Source organism: Botryllus schlosseri, chromosome 6, assembly GCF_051294905.1.
Source record: "Botryllus schlosseri isolate E-star chromosome 6, Bs_hap1, whole genome shotgun sequence".
NCBI lineage: Eukaryota > Metazoa > Chordata > Ascidiacea > Stolidobranchia > Styelidae > Botryllus > Botryllus schlosseri.
Window position 1 is genome coordinate 24,594,820 of NC_137241.1, and position 15,749 is coordinate 24,610,568.

General features: G+C 41.1%; 2 protein-coding genes and 1 long non-coding RNA gene across 3 annotated transcripts; all 3 read left to right on the forward strand.

Moving 5' to 3' along the window:
- The first annotated feature begins 6,929 nt into the window (after positions 1-6,929).
- LOC145441728 (UMP-CMP kinase 2, mitochondrial-like) lies at positions 6,930-9,980 on the forward strand. The gene is made up of 2 exons (XM_080319663.1): positions 6,930-7,591; positions 8,873-9,980. Exons 1-2 carry the CDS (start codon positions 7,054-7,056, stop codon positions 9,598-9,600), a joined length of 1,266 nt encoding a protein of 421 aa, XP_080175789.1. The 5' UTR covers positions 6,930-7,053; the 3' UTR covers positions 9,601-9,980.
- On the forward strand, positions 7,967-8,501 carry LOC145441730 (uncharacterized). The gene is made up of 2 exons (XR_013915882.1): positions 7,967-8,060; positions 8,170-8,501. It is a non-coding gene; the product is annotated as an uncharacterized LOC145441730 (long non-coding RNA).
- LOC145441729 (UPF0488 protein C8orf33 homolog) lies at positions 9,955-12,685 on the forward strand. The gene is made up of 5 exons (XM_080319664.1): positions 9,955-10,098; positions 10,162-10,196; positions 10,258-10,389; positions 10,504-10,638; positions 12,039-12,685. The coding sequence occupies exons 1-5, from the start codon at positions 10,067-10,069 to the stop codon at positions 12,224-12,226; spliced, it is 522 nt and encodes a 173-aa protein (XP_080175790.1). The 5' UTR covers positions 9,955-10,066; the 3' UTR covers positions 12,227-12,685.
- Positions 12,686-15,749: the final 3,064 nt, after the last annotated feature.

The following is a 15,749-nucleotide window of genomic DNA, read 5'->3' on the forward strand; positions in this document are numbered from 1 at the left end:
CCCGCGAATCTTACTTTCTGGGTTGTGTGTGCAGGGTTGTAACTTAGTCACAAGGCTCCGAGTCACTAGTCAATCTCACTTTTATAGTGTCGAATCGAATCATTTTCGATTCACCGTCAAGTCTGAGTCGAATGCAGCGAGCAGGGGGTCGAGTCCGAGTCGTTGTGTTCACTGCTCATTTTCCAGGAAAAGTCTTGTTGAATCCATTTTATAACTCTGTTGGTGATTCGAATGGTTCGCCTTTGCATAAACGCCTCGAAATCGCAATTGCTGACAGTTAATTCAAAAAATAACCTAACCGTTAATATCGCTGGTCAGCCCGTTTCCAACACAGATAATGCCAAATATCTCGGAGTTTTACTGGACTCGAACATGTCCTGGAAGAGTCATATTCAGTCCCTAGAAACTAAATTATCACCGAAGTGCGGCCTGTTCTACAGCCTTGGGCGCTTCATGCCAGCATGGGTTCTTCTGATACTCTTTAAATCCTTAATCCAATCGAAATTACATTATGGCATCCTCTGTTGGGGGGCTGCCAGTAAAACTGCACTCAAGCCACTGCAGAAACTACAGCATAAAGTGCTCCGAATCATAGCTAGGGCCCCAAAGGGGCCTGGCTGCCCATCCAATAAGTCGCTGCTGAAGAGATTCGGCGTCCTAAACATAGAAGATATGCGGAAACTAGAAATCGCCAAGTTTATGTATCAGTTTCACTGCGGTCGTTGCCCCGAATATTTCAATGACTTCTTTACCTCTGAATCAAAAGCGCACAAGCACAACACACGCGCGTCCACGTCGTCCAAATATCGCTCCATCAAATGTGCCGGACCTGATGTGTGGAACAGTATCCCGCCGGCCATCCGACAGTCGACGAGCATGTCCACATTCAAGTCGAAATACAAGCAACTACTACTAAATAAATACAGTCCATCCTCAAGATTACCGGACCACGACTGACCTATCGATCTCGCTTCCCATGACATGCCGCCCTATTTCTTGTCGCATTCTTCTTCTATACTATCTTCTTTACTTTCATTCAGTGTGCATGCCTCCTCTTTACATCGCCTAGGCCAGGGGTGGGCAAACTACGGCCCGCGGGCCGCATGCGGCCCGCAACACCGTTCAGTGCGGCCCGCGAGAGTCTAAAGAAACTTATAAAAAATACTGATAAAATGCGTACTAAAATCGAATTAATCCAGGGACTTGATCAAACTTTTTCTTGTTATATTTCGCCATGATAATTCTACGGCAGTGGTTCTCAAACTGGGGGCACACACCCCTTAGGGGTGTGGAAGCATCTAAAGGGGGCCGCGAAGCTGATCTCAACTGATTTTTTTTTTCGCGCTTCGCGCGATTTTCATCACATTTTTATTATTGCTTTGTATTCAGGCTTGCATATTTAGAGATCTCTCATCCACAGTCGTAACCGTCCATGCCATCAAACTATCCGTTAACTTTGGTAGCATCCTGGTTGGGTTTTGTGATATGACGATAAGGCTAGGGTGCGAAATCTTAAGGGCGCGAAACCATAATGGGGAGGGGGGGCGTCTATTAAAAAGTTTGAGAAACACTCTTCTAAGGTAAATATTTCGTATTTTAATTTTTGTATGTTTAATTTCTGGAGCGACAGCCCGATCTCAAGGCCTACGCAGTTTGAAATATTTCAACTGCTAAACATCACAGAAATCCTAAACGAGATGATTCGACATGAATCGGATACCGAGTGTGATTTCAGATTGGTCATTGCAGTTTTAATTATTTCAGTTCTGCTTATAAGAAACGATTCGCGCGTGTCGTAGGTAGATTCTTTACCTGTATGCGTAAAATTAGAGTACAGATAGTAGAAACGTATTTGAAGCTAACTTGGTTATGATGCTGTTAGCATCGTGTGTCCAGGAACTGAACCAAAAGTGGAATTAGTAAATCTATGAACAGATCGCTGCTCATAAATTTATAAATTTCAATCCTTTTCCAAGAATCGGAACAAGCGACTTTCCTCTCTGTAGTTTTGACAAATTGGTTATTGAGGTCGACCAGCCCATGAAATGTCGCCACTGTTCCTGACGCGTGTACGATATCAAAGCAATGTTTGTTTTCTGTTACATAAGCACATATATTATCTCCTTGTCCTCACTATATATTCAAATACCAATATAGGGAAGCGAGTGGCGCAGTGTGCTAAGCGACACCGTCACGACACCAATGGTTGGTGGTTCGAGTCTCGGCTCTGCCATGTTTCTATGTGTCGGAGGTTTATCTGGGCTCCTCATCGCCGACCCCGCTGTTAACGCAGCGCCTGGAAAAAGCCCAGAGAAAGAGTGAGCCGAGCTCCGTAGTCGGCAGCAGAGACCAGCAAGAGGACGCATGAAAGCGAGAGCGAATGGAAGAGTGGATGTGCGCGAGCATGAAAGTCGTCCTGACTATACAAAAACAGCAAAGAAACTGAACTTTACGAATGCATTGTCGTGGCGCACAAGGCCTAAAACAGGCGATAAGCGCCACTGTCGTTGTTGTGTCATTATAATAAATAAATAAATAAAATACCAATATTGCGTTTTGGTTTATAATCCCAATTTTATATAGTGCGGCCCGCGAATGGATTCAGATGTTGCATGCGGCCCGCGAGCTCAAAAGTTTGCCCACCCCTGGCCTAGGCCAAGGTGGGTGTCAGATTCCATAGACTACTCCTTGTCGCTTCGACATCTTCCTGTCTTTTCATTGTATCGCATTTTTGTGGTGTATTGAACTGATAAAATTGATAATAAACCAATGATGATGATTATAATATACTAATTTCCCTCACTTCTAGCAGTTTCTGGTCGCATTTTCAAGTACCAATACTGTGGTTACTTTACTATTCTTCGAAATTACAGTGAAATGCTGGTTTTGGCCGTCTGAGTCAAGAGTAATATGACTTGGTTGGAGTCATGCTCGATAACTCGATTCCAAGTCGAGTCAATACACAGATCGAGTCGAGTCATTTCTGTATTTTGAGAAAATCACTCGAGTCATCAGAAATTCGTGACTCGAGTCATTATACAGCCCTGGATATACGACGTGGTCTTTTCTACTTCGTCACCGCATCGTACTGTATATCGTGTGCCAATGAACGGATGAAATTAATAGAATACTGTTCCTGATACTATTTTATATTTGAGGCAATGACCAAAGTAGCTGGATGTTTTCCTTCGGTTTTATTCGTTCCATATCATTGAACACACGCCGACTTATTGTTTATGTCAAATCCACTCAACTATTGGGCTCGAAAGTCACGTGACTTCTGGTTCGCTGGGGCCAAACAACTATCTTAGATAGCCGCTGCCTGTGTTAATTTGCGATATTGGTCTGTTTTTAAATCGTATTTTCTGTCTCAGTGAGGTTGTTTGAAGTACAGTTCTGGGTTTTATGTTATCTTCTATGACTTATTAGCTAGTTTCAGGACTTTTAGATACTAACTAGGTAGGATTATGTTGTTTCGCAGCCGCGCAAAATGCCAGGGTATAACGTGCCAATTTGTTATAATGGATGAGAAAACAATCCGGAGTAGTCTTTCCATCGACTTCTGAATTGCCAGAAAACGACAGGAAAGTGACTGAAATTAATAAAGCTAGTGAGAATGATAAATATAATTAACATTTGAACTATGTTGACTTGTTTGTTTGGTGGTATCAAATGTCATACCGGTATCTCGTGTGCCCCAAGACAGCGTAATCGAGTCAGCTTCAATAGCAAATGATTTAAGATAAGCCACAATTATTAGATTTTTTTAAAAGTGTTTATATAGTGAAAGTGGCCTAAGAATAGATGCATCAATTGCAGGCATCGGTTAGCTTTTAAGATATCTGTGCCATTTATCGAAAAAGATAATCAAGAATTTCGGTCAGCCAAATTTAAATTTAACCATGCCAATCAGAAGGAAGTTATTGATTGTTTCAAGGATAGTGCTGAGAAGACTGCTATTCCCGGACAAGGACAAGAGTACCGTACTTTCGACTTGTTTTTTTTTTGATGATGCAGCGATTTACAATTTGGTATCATTCTAACTGGAATGTAACCAGGTCTTGCTGTTACTCATGACACTACTTCCTCTAATTTAGTACTGGCACTGTTGCCAATGTTTTTCTAAATTTTGGTCAAGTTTCTATACATCAGTGTTGTTCAAAAATAACTTTTTTTTCCAAATTTCACTGGCTCATGAACAAAATTGTTAGGTGGCTTGAAAAAAGGTTGCACACTAGATTTGGCTCAATTCCAACATGCAGAAGTGAAGCTATCAGATTTAAAAAAATTGAATTTATTGAAAAAATAAAAGTTTTATTAAATTTTACTGGCTATGCCATGAAATTGTTGAGTTTTCAAAAAATGTATAGCAAATTTGGCTAGTTGAGCCAAATTAAAAATTTTCTACTTTCAGTAGCTTTTGCATTGCTCTATACAAAATTTACACAAATTTCTCGAACAAAAATCAGAGGGTAATTCATAACTATTTTATTCTCTTTATAGATACTTTTAGATGTTTAACAAATCAATGCAAACATTGATGCTAGCCTCACTAATCTGTACCTGATTGCTGTGCTAGTGAAGTTGCACTGTGCGCTATATGTAAACCATATCCGGGGCATCTCTGATCCCGGCATCTTGTATGATGCAATTGGTATCTCTGCCAAAAACTGCTCTCCAGAAGACACCATCTCCTTTATCGCAAGAACGAGAAGCACACGCACGCTATTTACCCCATGAACTGTGAGAAAATGCAGCTCAACTGTCTATGGAATGACGTCACCGTAGGGAGGTGAAGCAACTCACTTCAAGACGCTACCGGCCTTAAAAGTCGGGACCACATATACTTCCTGAACTTGTAGAAATCCACCCAAAACGCTGGGAAGGAACTGACATTGTTGTCGACATATGGTACATCAATGCCACCAGTAGGTCATTTGTGTGAGACCAGCCTCGTAACCATACGGACCCAACAACACTGGTATCCCTTACCGTCGTTCTCAGGGCCAGAGCACCGTAAATTTACACAAACGCCGTTCAGGATCATGGCTTGTCAATGGAAGATAGTTACGTCGACGCGATGCAGAAACGCAATAACTACAGATTGCCATGGAGTACTCACAGTTACACTGCTTGCTGTTATTCCCGTCAATTTCGATATACCAACACAGTCCTATCAATTGTATTGCTTATGGCTGCCCATTTTCAAGCCAGCTCTGTGTGTTTAAGTGAGTCGTCAGTTTAAGACTACCTCCACAGTAGCAGTGTATAGCTTAAGTCAAAACTGCATCCGTTTATGGCAAGTTGGCGACATTAATCAGGAATACCTAATCTGTGACCAATACCTACATTCTATTTGTTTCACTCTCGGTACAAAGGAAATACATTCTCAAGTTGTGAATTTGTCGAATTTATTGGCCAGTTATTGATTTCGTCAGCACTCTTAGAATTTTGTAAAATCAAGCGAGAGTATGCAACTATGCAAGATTAAGAAAGTATTGTTGTGGAAATATTATTATATCAGAATTAGGTAGTTCTTCTATTCAGAATCTTGAGGGAATCGTCGGGTCCAAAACGAAGAAATGGCATAAGTTTTGAGTATGCAATGCACAAGCTGCCCTGCACTTGTCAAAGTACTATAGTATCACCGACTCATTTCAAAATGAAGACTTTCTTCTAAACGCTCAAGTCTATTAATGATCTTGATTTGGTAGAATAGGGACACTTGATATCTATCAATACACACATCACAAAAGTGCCGCAAACATGTCCTAAAACTACTTTAAAAAATATAACACTCCGGCAAGTATGCAATATTACATAGTACTCTGAAAAGGTGGAAATACTATCTTCTTTACTTTCATTCAGTGTGCATGCCTCCTCTTTACATCGCCTAGGTCAAGATGGGTGTCTTGATTCCATAGACTACTCCAAGTCGCTTCAACATCTTCCTGTCTTTTCATTGTATCGCAGTGTATTGAACTGATAAAATTGCTAATAAACCAATGATGATGATGATGATCGTCTGTTTGCACCACAACATAAATGCTTTAAAGTTCAAGGGTCTCTTTGCTTTTTGATAAGCTTTTTCTTTCTTTCTTCTCTTGCTTGCTTCCATACGTCCTCGTCAGTGGTGCCGATTTTCGAGCCTCATCGGCTTTTACTTAGCCATCTGGGCTTGATTACATGACGCTGCTCATGTAGTTAGGTAAGCAGTGGGGAGTCCAGATAAGCCTCCAACCCACTTGCGTCAAGTGGGATTCGAACTCAATTCCAACGCTTCCCCAATCTTTCAGGTAATTTTGCAGTTACCAACCTCTACGTCATAAACTTTCATTATACTCATGGCTGAACTGAATATTTCCCAATTCTCTGCCATCACCACCATACATTGCTGATATTGGATGTTCGTTGTCTAAATCATTTTGACTTCTTTTGACCAGATTCGGATTATTTTTGAAGAACTCGCAAATCGTAAAAGTAGCTTAACCAAATCCATCTGAAATCAAATTTAACACGGTACGGTAATGTTACAATATTAATAATCTCCGATGTTGACTGATCACTGTCTCCGTGTCGATAAGTATACACTTGAAGCATAATAATGCTGCAGCCATACGATGAATAGTTAGTAGGTCCAGATGAAAGTACTTGTTTGACATAGGCTATCTTAAACTGCTCTATACTCCATCATGTTAATTGAATACTATACATTATCATCTATCTGCACGCAAAAAAATCAATCCTGTAACACAAACACATAATGTGACAGCAAAGACCAGCGCAGTAGCAGAAATTGCGACATACAAATGCATTACTGTCGCAGAGAAGATGATACCAGAAACGCGCTTGGCCCCAGACGGTGGTTGCTATGCTGAAAAGTCACGTGACTTTCGAGCCCAATGGCTTTGATTTATGTATACTGTATAGTTACGAAATCTTCGTTCGATCGGTATTCGGTACCACCGAGTTCTGGTTGAATGTTAGTTGCGTGATAGCTGAATAGTGGCACAGTTATCTTCTCTGGGCTCTCGCCTGGTGCGGAGTTTTAGCATGTCCCGACAATCGGTTCAGTTTTGCATTGAGAATTCCGAGGGGCCGGTATATTTTCGCATTGGAGAAAGCTCCGAAGGTAATAACGAGAGCGATCGAAACGAATCAGAAAATTTGCTACGCATTTGCGAGAAACCTCAAGCATATCTCTCTTCGTTTAAGCAGAATTTCTGTTTTGCGAAGAATATAGATCGACATTTCAAGTTGAAAAATGAAATCCGCTCGCATCTTGCTGAAACTCAATCCATAACAAGTATCATAGCTTATGGTTCTGATGGTGGTGATGGCAATGATCACTTTGAATATGGATACCTATTGAGCATCCCTTCTGATGCATCATTACAGTCGCTGCTGGAAATATTAAAGAAGACCGACCTTATAGGCGAATCCCCAAGGTTTACTACTACTATCATCAATGACAATGTATTTGCAAAGTTTTCGGAGACTGGTCCACAGGAATTGGTTCCAATTCATCTTGTACCCTCCCCTGAGGTTCATCCTGCTTACGTTTCTGTGGATACTAATTCAGTGTACCATAGTATTGAAAAAGGGCGCTTCTTCGATATACGCCCCAGATCGAAACAGTGCTCCCCATGACACCAACGAATGTTGCACATGAACAAAATAAAATTTATAAACGTCTAAATAAATTGTTTTTTGCCTTTGTTGTGGAAGGGGGATATTATGGTTGGAGGAGAGGGGGATATTAGGACTGGAGAGAGAGGATTTTAGGGTTGAGTAGAGGGGGATAGGAGAGGGGGGATATTAGGGTTCGCGGAATGATGGATATTAGGGTTGGGAAAGAGGGATATTAGGGTTGGAGGAGAGGGGGATATTAGGGTTGGGGAGGGGGGATATTAGGGTTAGGGGATGGGTTTAGGGTTAGGGTTGGAGCTGGGTTAGGGTTAGGAAATGGGGATATTAGGGTTGGATGAGAGGGGGATATTAGGGTCGGGTAGAGGGATATTAGGGTTAGGGGATGGGTTTAGAGTTAGGGTTAGAGCTGGGTTAGGATTAGAGCTGTGTAAGGTTTAGGAAATGGGGATATTGGGGTTGGATGAGAGGGGATATTAGGGTTAGGGGATGGGTTTAGGGTTAGAGCTGGGTTGGGGTTAGAGCTGTGTTAGGGTTAGGGCAACCCAAGAATATGTCTGGAGTGCGGGACACGATATTCCACACTCTCCCGACCATAATATCCCCAACCCTAATCTTGGGACACCCTAACACCAACTTTGACCCTAACCCACCTCCAACCCTAATATCCCCCTTCCCCAGCTCTAATGATTACCAGAGAACCCGGCCCTCGGAGTATTCACCGGCAATCCTAATATCCCACCTCCGGCAACCCTAATATCATCACCCTACCCCTAATATCCCACCCCCGGCAACCCTAACCCTACCCCTAATATCCCACCTCCGGCAACCCTAATATCCCACCTCCCCCAACCCTAATATCCCACCTCCGGCAACCCTAATATCCCACCTCCCCCAACCCTAATTTCCCGAGGAATTCACCGAGGGCCGGGTTCTCCAAGGGCCGGGTTGGTAGGGCCGGGTTCTCCAAGGGCCGGGTTCTCCGGCAACCGCTCTAATCCTGGAATACCCTACACAACCCTAATATCCACCTACCCCGAACCATAATCTGCCCCAACCCTGATATCCCTAACCCCAACTTTGACCACATCCAACCCTAATATCCGTCTCTCCACAGGCAAAAAACAATTTATTTTGACGTTTATATAATTTGATCGTGTTCATGGGAAACACTTGCTGGTTACATGTGAAACACTGTTTCGATCTGGGGCGTATATCGAAGAAGCGCCTGAAAAAGTGTATGAAGTGTTGAGTCATTTTGTTTATCTGAAAGAAGTTCAGGAACTTCTAACAATATGCGAAAAATACATTAAGAATGAGCAAAAATGGAGGGAAACGTTACCATTACAAGCATCCGATACAGTCATTGTTGTAGAAGGGCTCGATGCCACTGGCAAAAGTTCTTTGACCACGGATTTAGCTCGCGAACTTGATGGAACTGTGCTGAGATCTCCACCCAATGACATTTCACATCTCCGGGCAAAGTTTGATTCCCACCCTGAGTTGCTACGCAGAGCATACTATGCTCTGGGCAATTATGCGTTTGCGGTCAAAATAGTGGACCTATCGAAGAAAGGTGTTGTTATATGCGATCGATTTTGGAATAGCACTGCAGCTTATGCTATTGCCACTGATGTGAGTGTTGGCGGGATATACTGCCTCCCTCCCCATGGGCATAATGTGTTCAAATGGCCGGGTGACTTGTTAAAGCCAGACGTGGTATTGTTGCTGACAGTAGGAGATGAAGAAAGGAAGAGACGTCTTGTCGGACGTGGTTCTGTGAAAACGAAAGAAGAAATTCGCATAGAGGTATCTTCCGATTTTCGAAACCGACTCAATGAAAGCTACTTGAGAATGCAAGGGCCGACTATGTTGAAAATTGACGTGAACGGTACGAAGGAAGAAGTGCTCGAAAAGACTATTTCTACACTGAGATCTCACAACATTATTTAATACTTTAGTAATACTTCGATGTAGTTATTGCCACGTAAAAACAACATAGGCTATACAGATACAGATGCATTATTATGCATCATATCTTATTACACTTGAAGATTTGTGTTCCGTGTGTAGATGAATTTATCAGAGACTCATGGTGAGGACGTCCCACAATACCCTGGCGTCTCCTTATATTATTTTTGCTGGTGAAAATGTATAACTTGCGGGCACTATTAGTTATCTGAAATTATTCCTATGCAATATTCCCAGAAATGTTGTCCAAGTAATTTGTTCCCATTGACTATTTTATATTGTGTTGACCTGTTTTACTTTTATATGCGAACAAACATTCAAGACTCAAAAATTATTTCTTCATGATGTAAAATATGTAGCAAGGTCTTATGTATTCATTTCATGCCATTGTAATTTAACTGTAGGCAATAAATCTTGAATTAGAATTATTAGTCGAAGAATCAATCAAATGCCAAAAAAAAGATTACCAAGGAAGGATCAGTTAGTTATTGTGCTTGTTTCGTAAATCTCTGCCAATATCAATCTCCTTTTCTATTTTCACAGGCCAAAAGTCAGCAGGAAAATCTGTCAAAATGGAAGTAAGCGTTTGTTCAAGCTATTTTTTAAAGCTGTACTCATAGAATTGTTTCATGCCTGCAGCTAAAGATGCCAACAACGTGGAAGAACCATCTTCTGCGGCACAAGAAGATGAAAAACTACAAAAAGAGCTTAATTGGTGTATCGATCAATTGCGACTTGGACTCATGACTCAGAAAGCCACGCAGAAACAAAGTATGAACGCAAGAATATAATGTCTGGCAGTGCCATATAAATACCAGAAACTTATTTCTGGTTCTTAGTAGTGATAATCACTACTGGGTGATTCAATGTAAAAATATCATTTAGCTGATGAAACTGTGAAATTGATTAGAACTTTGGCATCGTCAACGGCGCCTCTGGTAAGAAAACGCCAGATTATGAGACAAACATTTGGAGATTACAGAAAGAAAATAGCGGACGAGGAAGCTAAATGGCATAAAGGTGAGAATTCCGTTGTGGTTTGAGATTCTGTTCATATAGGCATGGCGCATACATTGAACTATACTGAATCTTCATGAACAATGTACATATTGGATGTGACAATTTCTAGACATTGTGATATACCATGAAGCAGTATAGGGTGAAAAAATGAATTCAAGTACCGATTTAAAGAGCTTCTTGAGGGTACAGAACTTCAATACACAATTGAGTAGTATATTCATATTGAAATGAACCTGAATATTTTCGACTGACAGATCTCATTTCATGCTGGTGACGTCATTTTTCGAGATACGATTGTTGATATAGGATGTTCTTTCCAATTCTCTACTGGTTGCTGACGATTAGCCCTGACGAGTGTCAGCCGAAAATATTCGGGTTCATTTCAATATGAATATACTATTCAAGTACCGATTTAGGCTTACCATATATTTTGATTTCAAAGAGGGACAAAAATTGGGTAAGCACTTTCCCTATACCCTTAGGCCTACACAGGTGACTTTTACAAAATAATGGTAAACTCTTCCCAAAAGCAGGATATTTAGCTAAGCTGGGCGGCACAAGACATTTAAAAGTTGGATTGTCCCACCTAAATAAGGATGTATGGTAATTTGAGGAATGCATATTCAAACATTAATTCACAGCTGCAGGTTCTGTAACACCAATGGGTTGTGGGTTCGAGTCCGGCCGAGATCAACTCCAGAATTCCCACATAAGTGTTGGGGGTTTATCTAGGCTCCTCGCCATCTCATCCGTGTAAGCGGTGTCTTATAAAAGCCTAGAATTGGGCCGTTCTGCAAGTCGGCAGCTACGGAATTGAGGAAAATTGGCGTAGTGCAAATGAACATAGTAATCGACAAACACCATGAATACCGCTAACAAACAGAACATTTTTCAAATACCCACTCGACCCCCAATATTATGCTATGATTTATGACAAGTTCCAGAAATGAAGCGACTTTTTTATTTGATACTTCGATGTTTAGTCAAGTGGTCAGTATTGAAGTATTTCTACTTTTTTTGGAGCACTAAAGTAGGTTTTGCCCACTTGGACTACTTACGGAAGGGATTACGTTTTTTGAGTATTTCCACTTGTAGTTGATAGTTTTTCTGATAAATCTACACTTGCTTTTTATACTTTGGGTTTTATCCAGTGGAAGTAGTGTGGAACACATTTGCATCATATTCATGGGTGAAAGTGTCATTACAGCTTAGCAAAATAGTCCTGTATCACATCAACCTCCTATGAAGCCCTATATCGTATCTACTAGTCAAAACCGCTTGAGTACTTCTCGGACATTCAATTTTTGCTTCCAGTCGAATTATTTTTGACTTGTTTGTTATTGAGTAGAATTTACTACTTGTCAAGGTAGTCAAGGAAATTACACGATCTCTGTATTTAGATGCTGAAAGACTCCAAAAAGTCAGTTCAATATCATGCTCAAATTCCGGTAAGAGTGTTTTCCTTCGCAACTCGAAGGACTCTCACAGACAGTCTTTGTCGGAAATGTTTTCAAAATGCACAATCGGCGATGGCTCTGGCGATGATACTGACGGCGAATTCCGGTTCAACTTCAGTGTCTCACAATGACCATGCTAATGCATGTGTTCATTGCTCATTCTGGAGCCTTCTCAAACAGGCTGGGTTACGGAAGTATTTATGCCATGCGCCTGTAGGGAATCGGACATGATGTGATGGTGTGTACTTGATGCACGGGTTGCCGTACTGACAAATGCAGCTTGCGATAGTCGGTTGACTGTTGTACAAATTCCACTTGCTCCCAGAAGTGGTCACCCACCACATCTGGATGCTGGATTGATTGGGATCCTAATGGGCCACCACGAAACTCGATGGTCACAGAAGGATGAGTATTGAACAAACAGTCGGTGGACTTTCTGTATGAGGAACTTGAATGAAAAATGTTGATCTGTAGAATTGCTATCATTGCCTAGACCTGGGATATATCATATATTAAACAAACTTTGTTATCACCCGTACCTGTTGGGCATGGGAACGACCGTGTTAATAAATATGGAACATCATCCACAATCTGTTACTATCGAATGTGACTACGTGGATAGTATTCGTTATCGAATTGCAATGTATTATAACCTTGTAGAGTGCGTGGCGCAAAATGTTTGTTCCATCTATCTAACGAACTGAATTGGCGAGGATCGACACGGTCTTGGCGTCCTTACTGAGTCTCGTTGATGGTCAAATTCCAAGGCGTGCGAGAGGGAGGAAGAACAAGGGCAGGGGAGGGCTCTCGAGATATCCTTATGGCACAGGGTGGTGGCATGTAAAGCATTTAAAGACTGTAATATTCATTCAGTTGAGAGAGGATGAAACATGAACAAGTGTTAATGCTTATCGGTTTCTATCAAATCGCAGCGGAGGTAGTGATCGCAGAGTCGACCCATCAACAAAGGCCTTCTGAGCTGCTGGACGCAGAAGTGGGAGAGGGCAAAGGCAGGTGGTATGCAAAACCTGTAATGTTCATTTATTATGAGAATATCAAGTAGATGACAAAGCGTAATTAGGTTCATCAATTCCTATCATATCGCTGTGAGTGTAGGGAAGAGTAGAGCAGAGGTGGTCAGGAATGAAGTAGGGGAGATGTGGTACCGATGGATCACTGGGACCGAAAATACTTTGAAAATTCTCTATGATAATTTCATGATTACACTCCGTGAACTTGTCTACAATTGTACGCTGGCAACATCTTTCCTCACATACAAAAAAATTCGACGTGCGCGAACTATGGGGTCTCTCACAGATGTTTTTTGTTTTGGGGGGTGTAAACTAAATTTAGATCGACATATACATTTTTCTTTGTAACCTTCAACACGAGCAAACCAGCAATCATTTTTATTGTGTAGTCTAGAGCTTGTATCAGGCTATATAATGGAACCTATTATTTTTTTCAGTAGTTTCCTTGAGTGGAATTTTTTTCGATTCATGTACAAAATTAGTAGGGTGGGGACCGATGATACAATAGCCAAATCAAGCAAAATAATCAAGCATACTAATCATGAAACAAATGAAATATGACTACGTACAGAAAATCTTTATGTAATAATTGCATATAATGTTTTATCGCCATAACGAGGTATATGGAAGTCACACCATCGATTTTCGCGGAATATGTATGTACCCTCAAACTTACAAGTCCGAGCCTAAATCGGAACGTGATTTTATGACAACATTTGATTTATTATTTAATCTATTTTTTGACAGTTGCGACCGAAAATTCTTCTTTGACTTGCTGTAGCTTAGATTATAATACTGAGCAAGAAAAGTTGTCACATTTGAGTTTTTTAGGGTATATGTGTCATAGGGCCCCGGGTCGTGTGCCATTGGACCCACCGGGTGGGGACCGATGACACGTTCGAGCAACAAATTTTAAACCTCCATAAATATTTTTCGAAAAGACGGATATTCATGTATATGCGCGCGATAGGTAGAGCTTGTATCAAAGTGCTGAGCCAGCAAAATATCTGCTGTTTTCGGCTGAACATTTTGGGGCCAACGATCATTTTCCAATTTTTGATCCATCGGTACCACATCTCCCCTACTACTAAGTAGATTTTGCGTACTTGCTCTACTTCCTCAATTTGTTCTGATTTAGCCTACTTCTACTTCAGTAGCGGGGGAGATAGCGTAGTGGTGACGATAAGCGCCTACCAAACAGGCGGATTCGGTTCGATTCCCGTCGGAGGTTCATTTGGGCTCCTCTTCCCCCGCTGTCGCCGTTCTTACGGCGACAAAAAAAGGCCCGAAGAAAGAAAGCACTCACAAGGAATGGAAAGAACTAGTAGAAAGGGCCGCGGCTTCAAAAACATCAACATCGAAAAAGAACTGTGACATCGGGCACTCTAGGCCGAGGTAGATGTTTGAGTAAAGGATCGCTACTGATGCGTGTCGTTCGACATCCTCCTATCTGTTCGTTACATTGCATTGTGTCAAAGTAGTCAGGAAAGCTACTCAAGTAGAAGTAGAAGTAGCGACGAAAAAATCTACTCAAGTACGAGTAGAAGTACTTCTTCAATAAGCCACCTAAAACTACTTCAAGTAGAAGTAGAATTGACTGATTTTAAATCTACTCAAGTAAGTGAGTAGTTTTGAAAACAGTCTTAATTCGTTCGCGTGGACTGTCAAAAGCTGCAAATTGAGCTATCATGCAGGTGCAAAGATCTTGATTCGTATTGATGTATCCCAGAAGGTATCAATTTTCGACAGAATAAGCATTGTTTCGCATCATGGGATGCAAATTATCGTATGGATATGAAAATACGATACTAACCCTTTGTTTACTAGACGACCCCGTTTTTAGAGAATATCATGGCAAGGCGCCCTACCCCATATTATAAGGCCCCAATTTTAGGCGAAGAGCAATACGTAGAAGTTGTATCGGATACGGTTTCATCACTTTGCGCGATTAGTATACGTTAATAACAAATATTATGGATCGTAAAAGTTATATTTAGTGTCTTTATTTTCGGAAAATAGAGGCGTTACTACACTTGCTTTTATGCTTCAACACAACATGTATGTTCTGCAGACAAAAGAACTGAAAGTAAGTAGAACGTAAAATATGATACTCGCAAGTGAAATACAAATACCACTTCTAAAAAGTGGAACATATTTTTCATGTCTTTTGGTCACAAAGCTTAAAATATGATCTGCTAGAACAGGTGTAACGTTCAAAAAAGCTGGATATTCAAGAATAACAAGACACGTAATGGGCTGCTAGATAACGATATGATTAGAAATTGCTAGATTGCGAAACGGTGGTTTCAAGCGTTACGGTGGGCCATATTTACTGTGATGAAATATTTGATATGGGCGATAATGCGATGTGAGAGGAACCAAGCAATCCGATAGCTAAATTATATTCAATGATACTTTCTTGAAAACATTTGTCACTCAGCCACTACCATGCGCGAAGCGCAACAAGATTTCTGGGCTTCACTTGACTTTTATGAATATTAAATGTTGGTACTCCGTGAAAACCACCCCAAAATTCTTCAGGCTATCTTTCGTATTGGGGGGGATTAAACTACTTTTACTTGACAAACTGAAAATAGCGGAAAGTAAGTAAGTAGATCACAAA

Bases quoted from the DNA above. Each gene is read 5' to 3' on its own strand.
- LOC145441728 (XM_080319663.1), top strand. From the start codon at position 7,054: ATGTCCCGACAATCGGTTCAGTTTTGCATTGAGAATTCCGAGGGGCCG. The intron at 7,592-8,872 runs GTATTGAAAAAG...ATATCGAAGAAG, and splicing joins TACTAATTCAGTGTACCATA to CGCCTGAAAAAGTGTATGAA.
- LOC145441729 (XM_080319664.1), top strand. From the start codon at position 10,067: ATGCCAAAAAAAAGATTACCAAGGAAGGATCA. The intron at 10,197-10,257 runs GTAAGCGTTTGT...TCATGCCTGCAG, and splicing joins GAAAATCTGTCAAAATGGAA to CTAAAGATGCCAACAACGTG. The intron at 10,639-12,038 runs GTGAGAATTCCG...CTCTGTATTTAG, and splicing joins GGAAGCTAAATGGCATAAAG to ATGCTGAAAGACTCCAAAAA.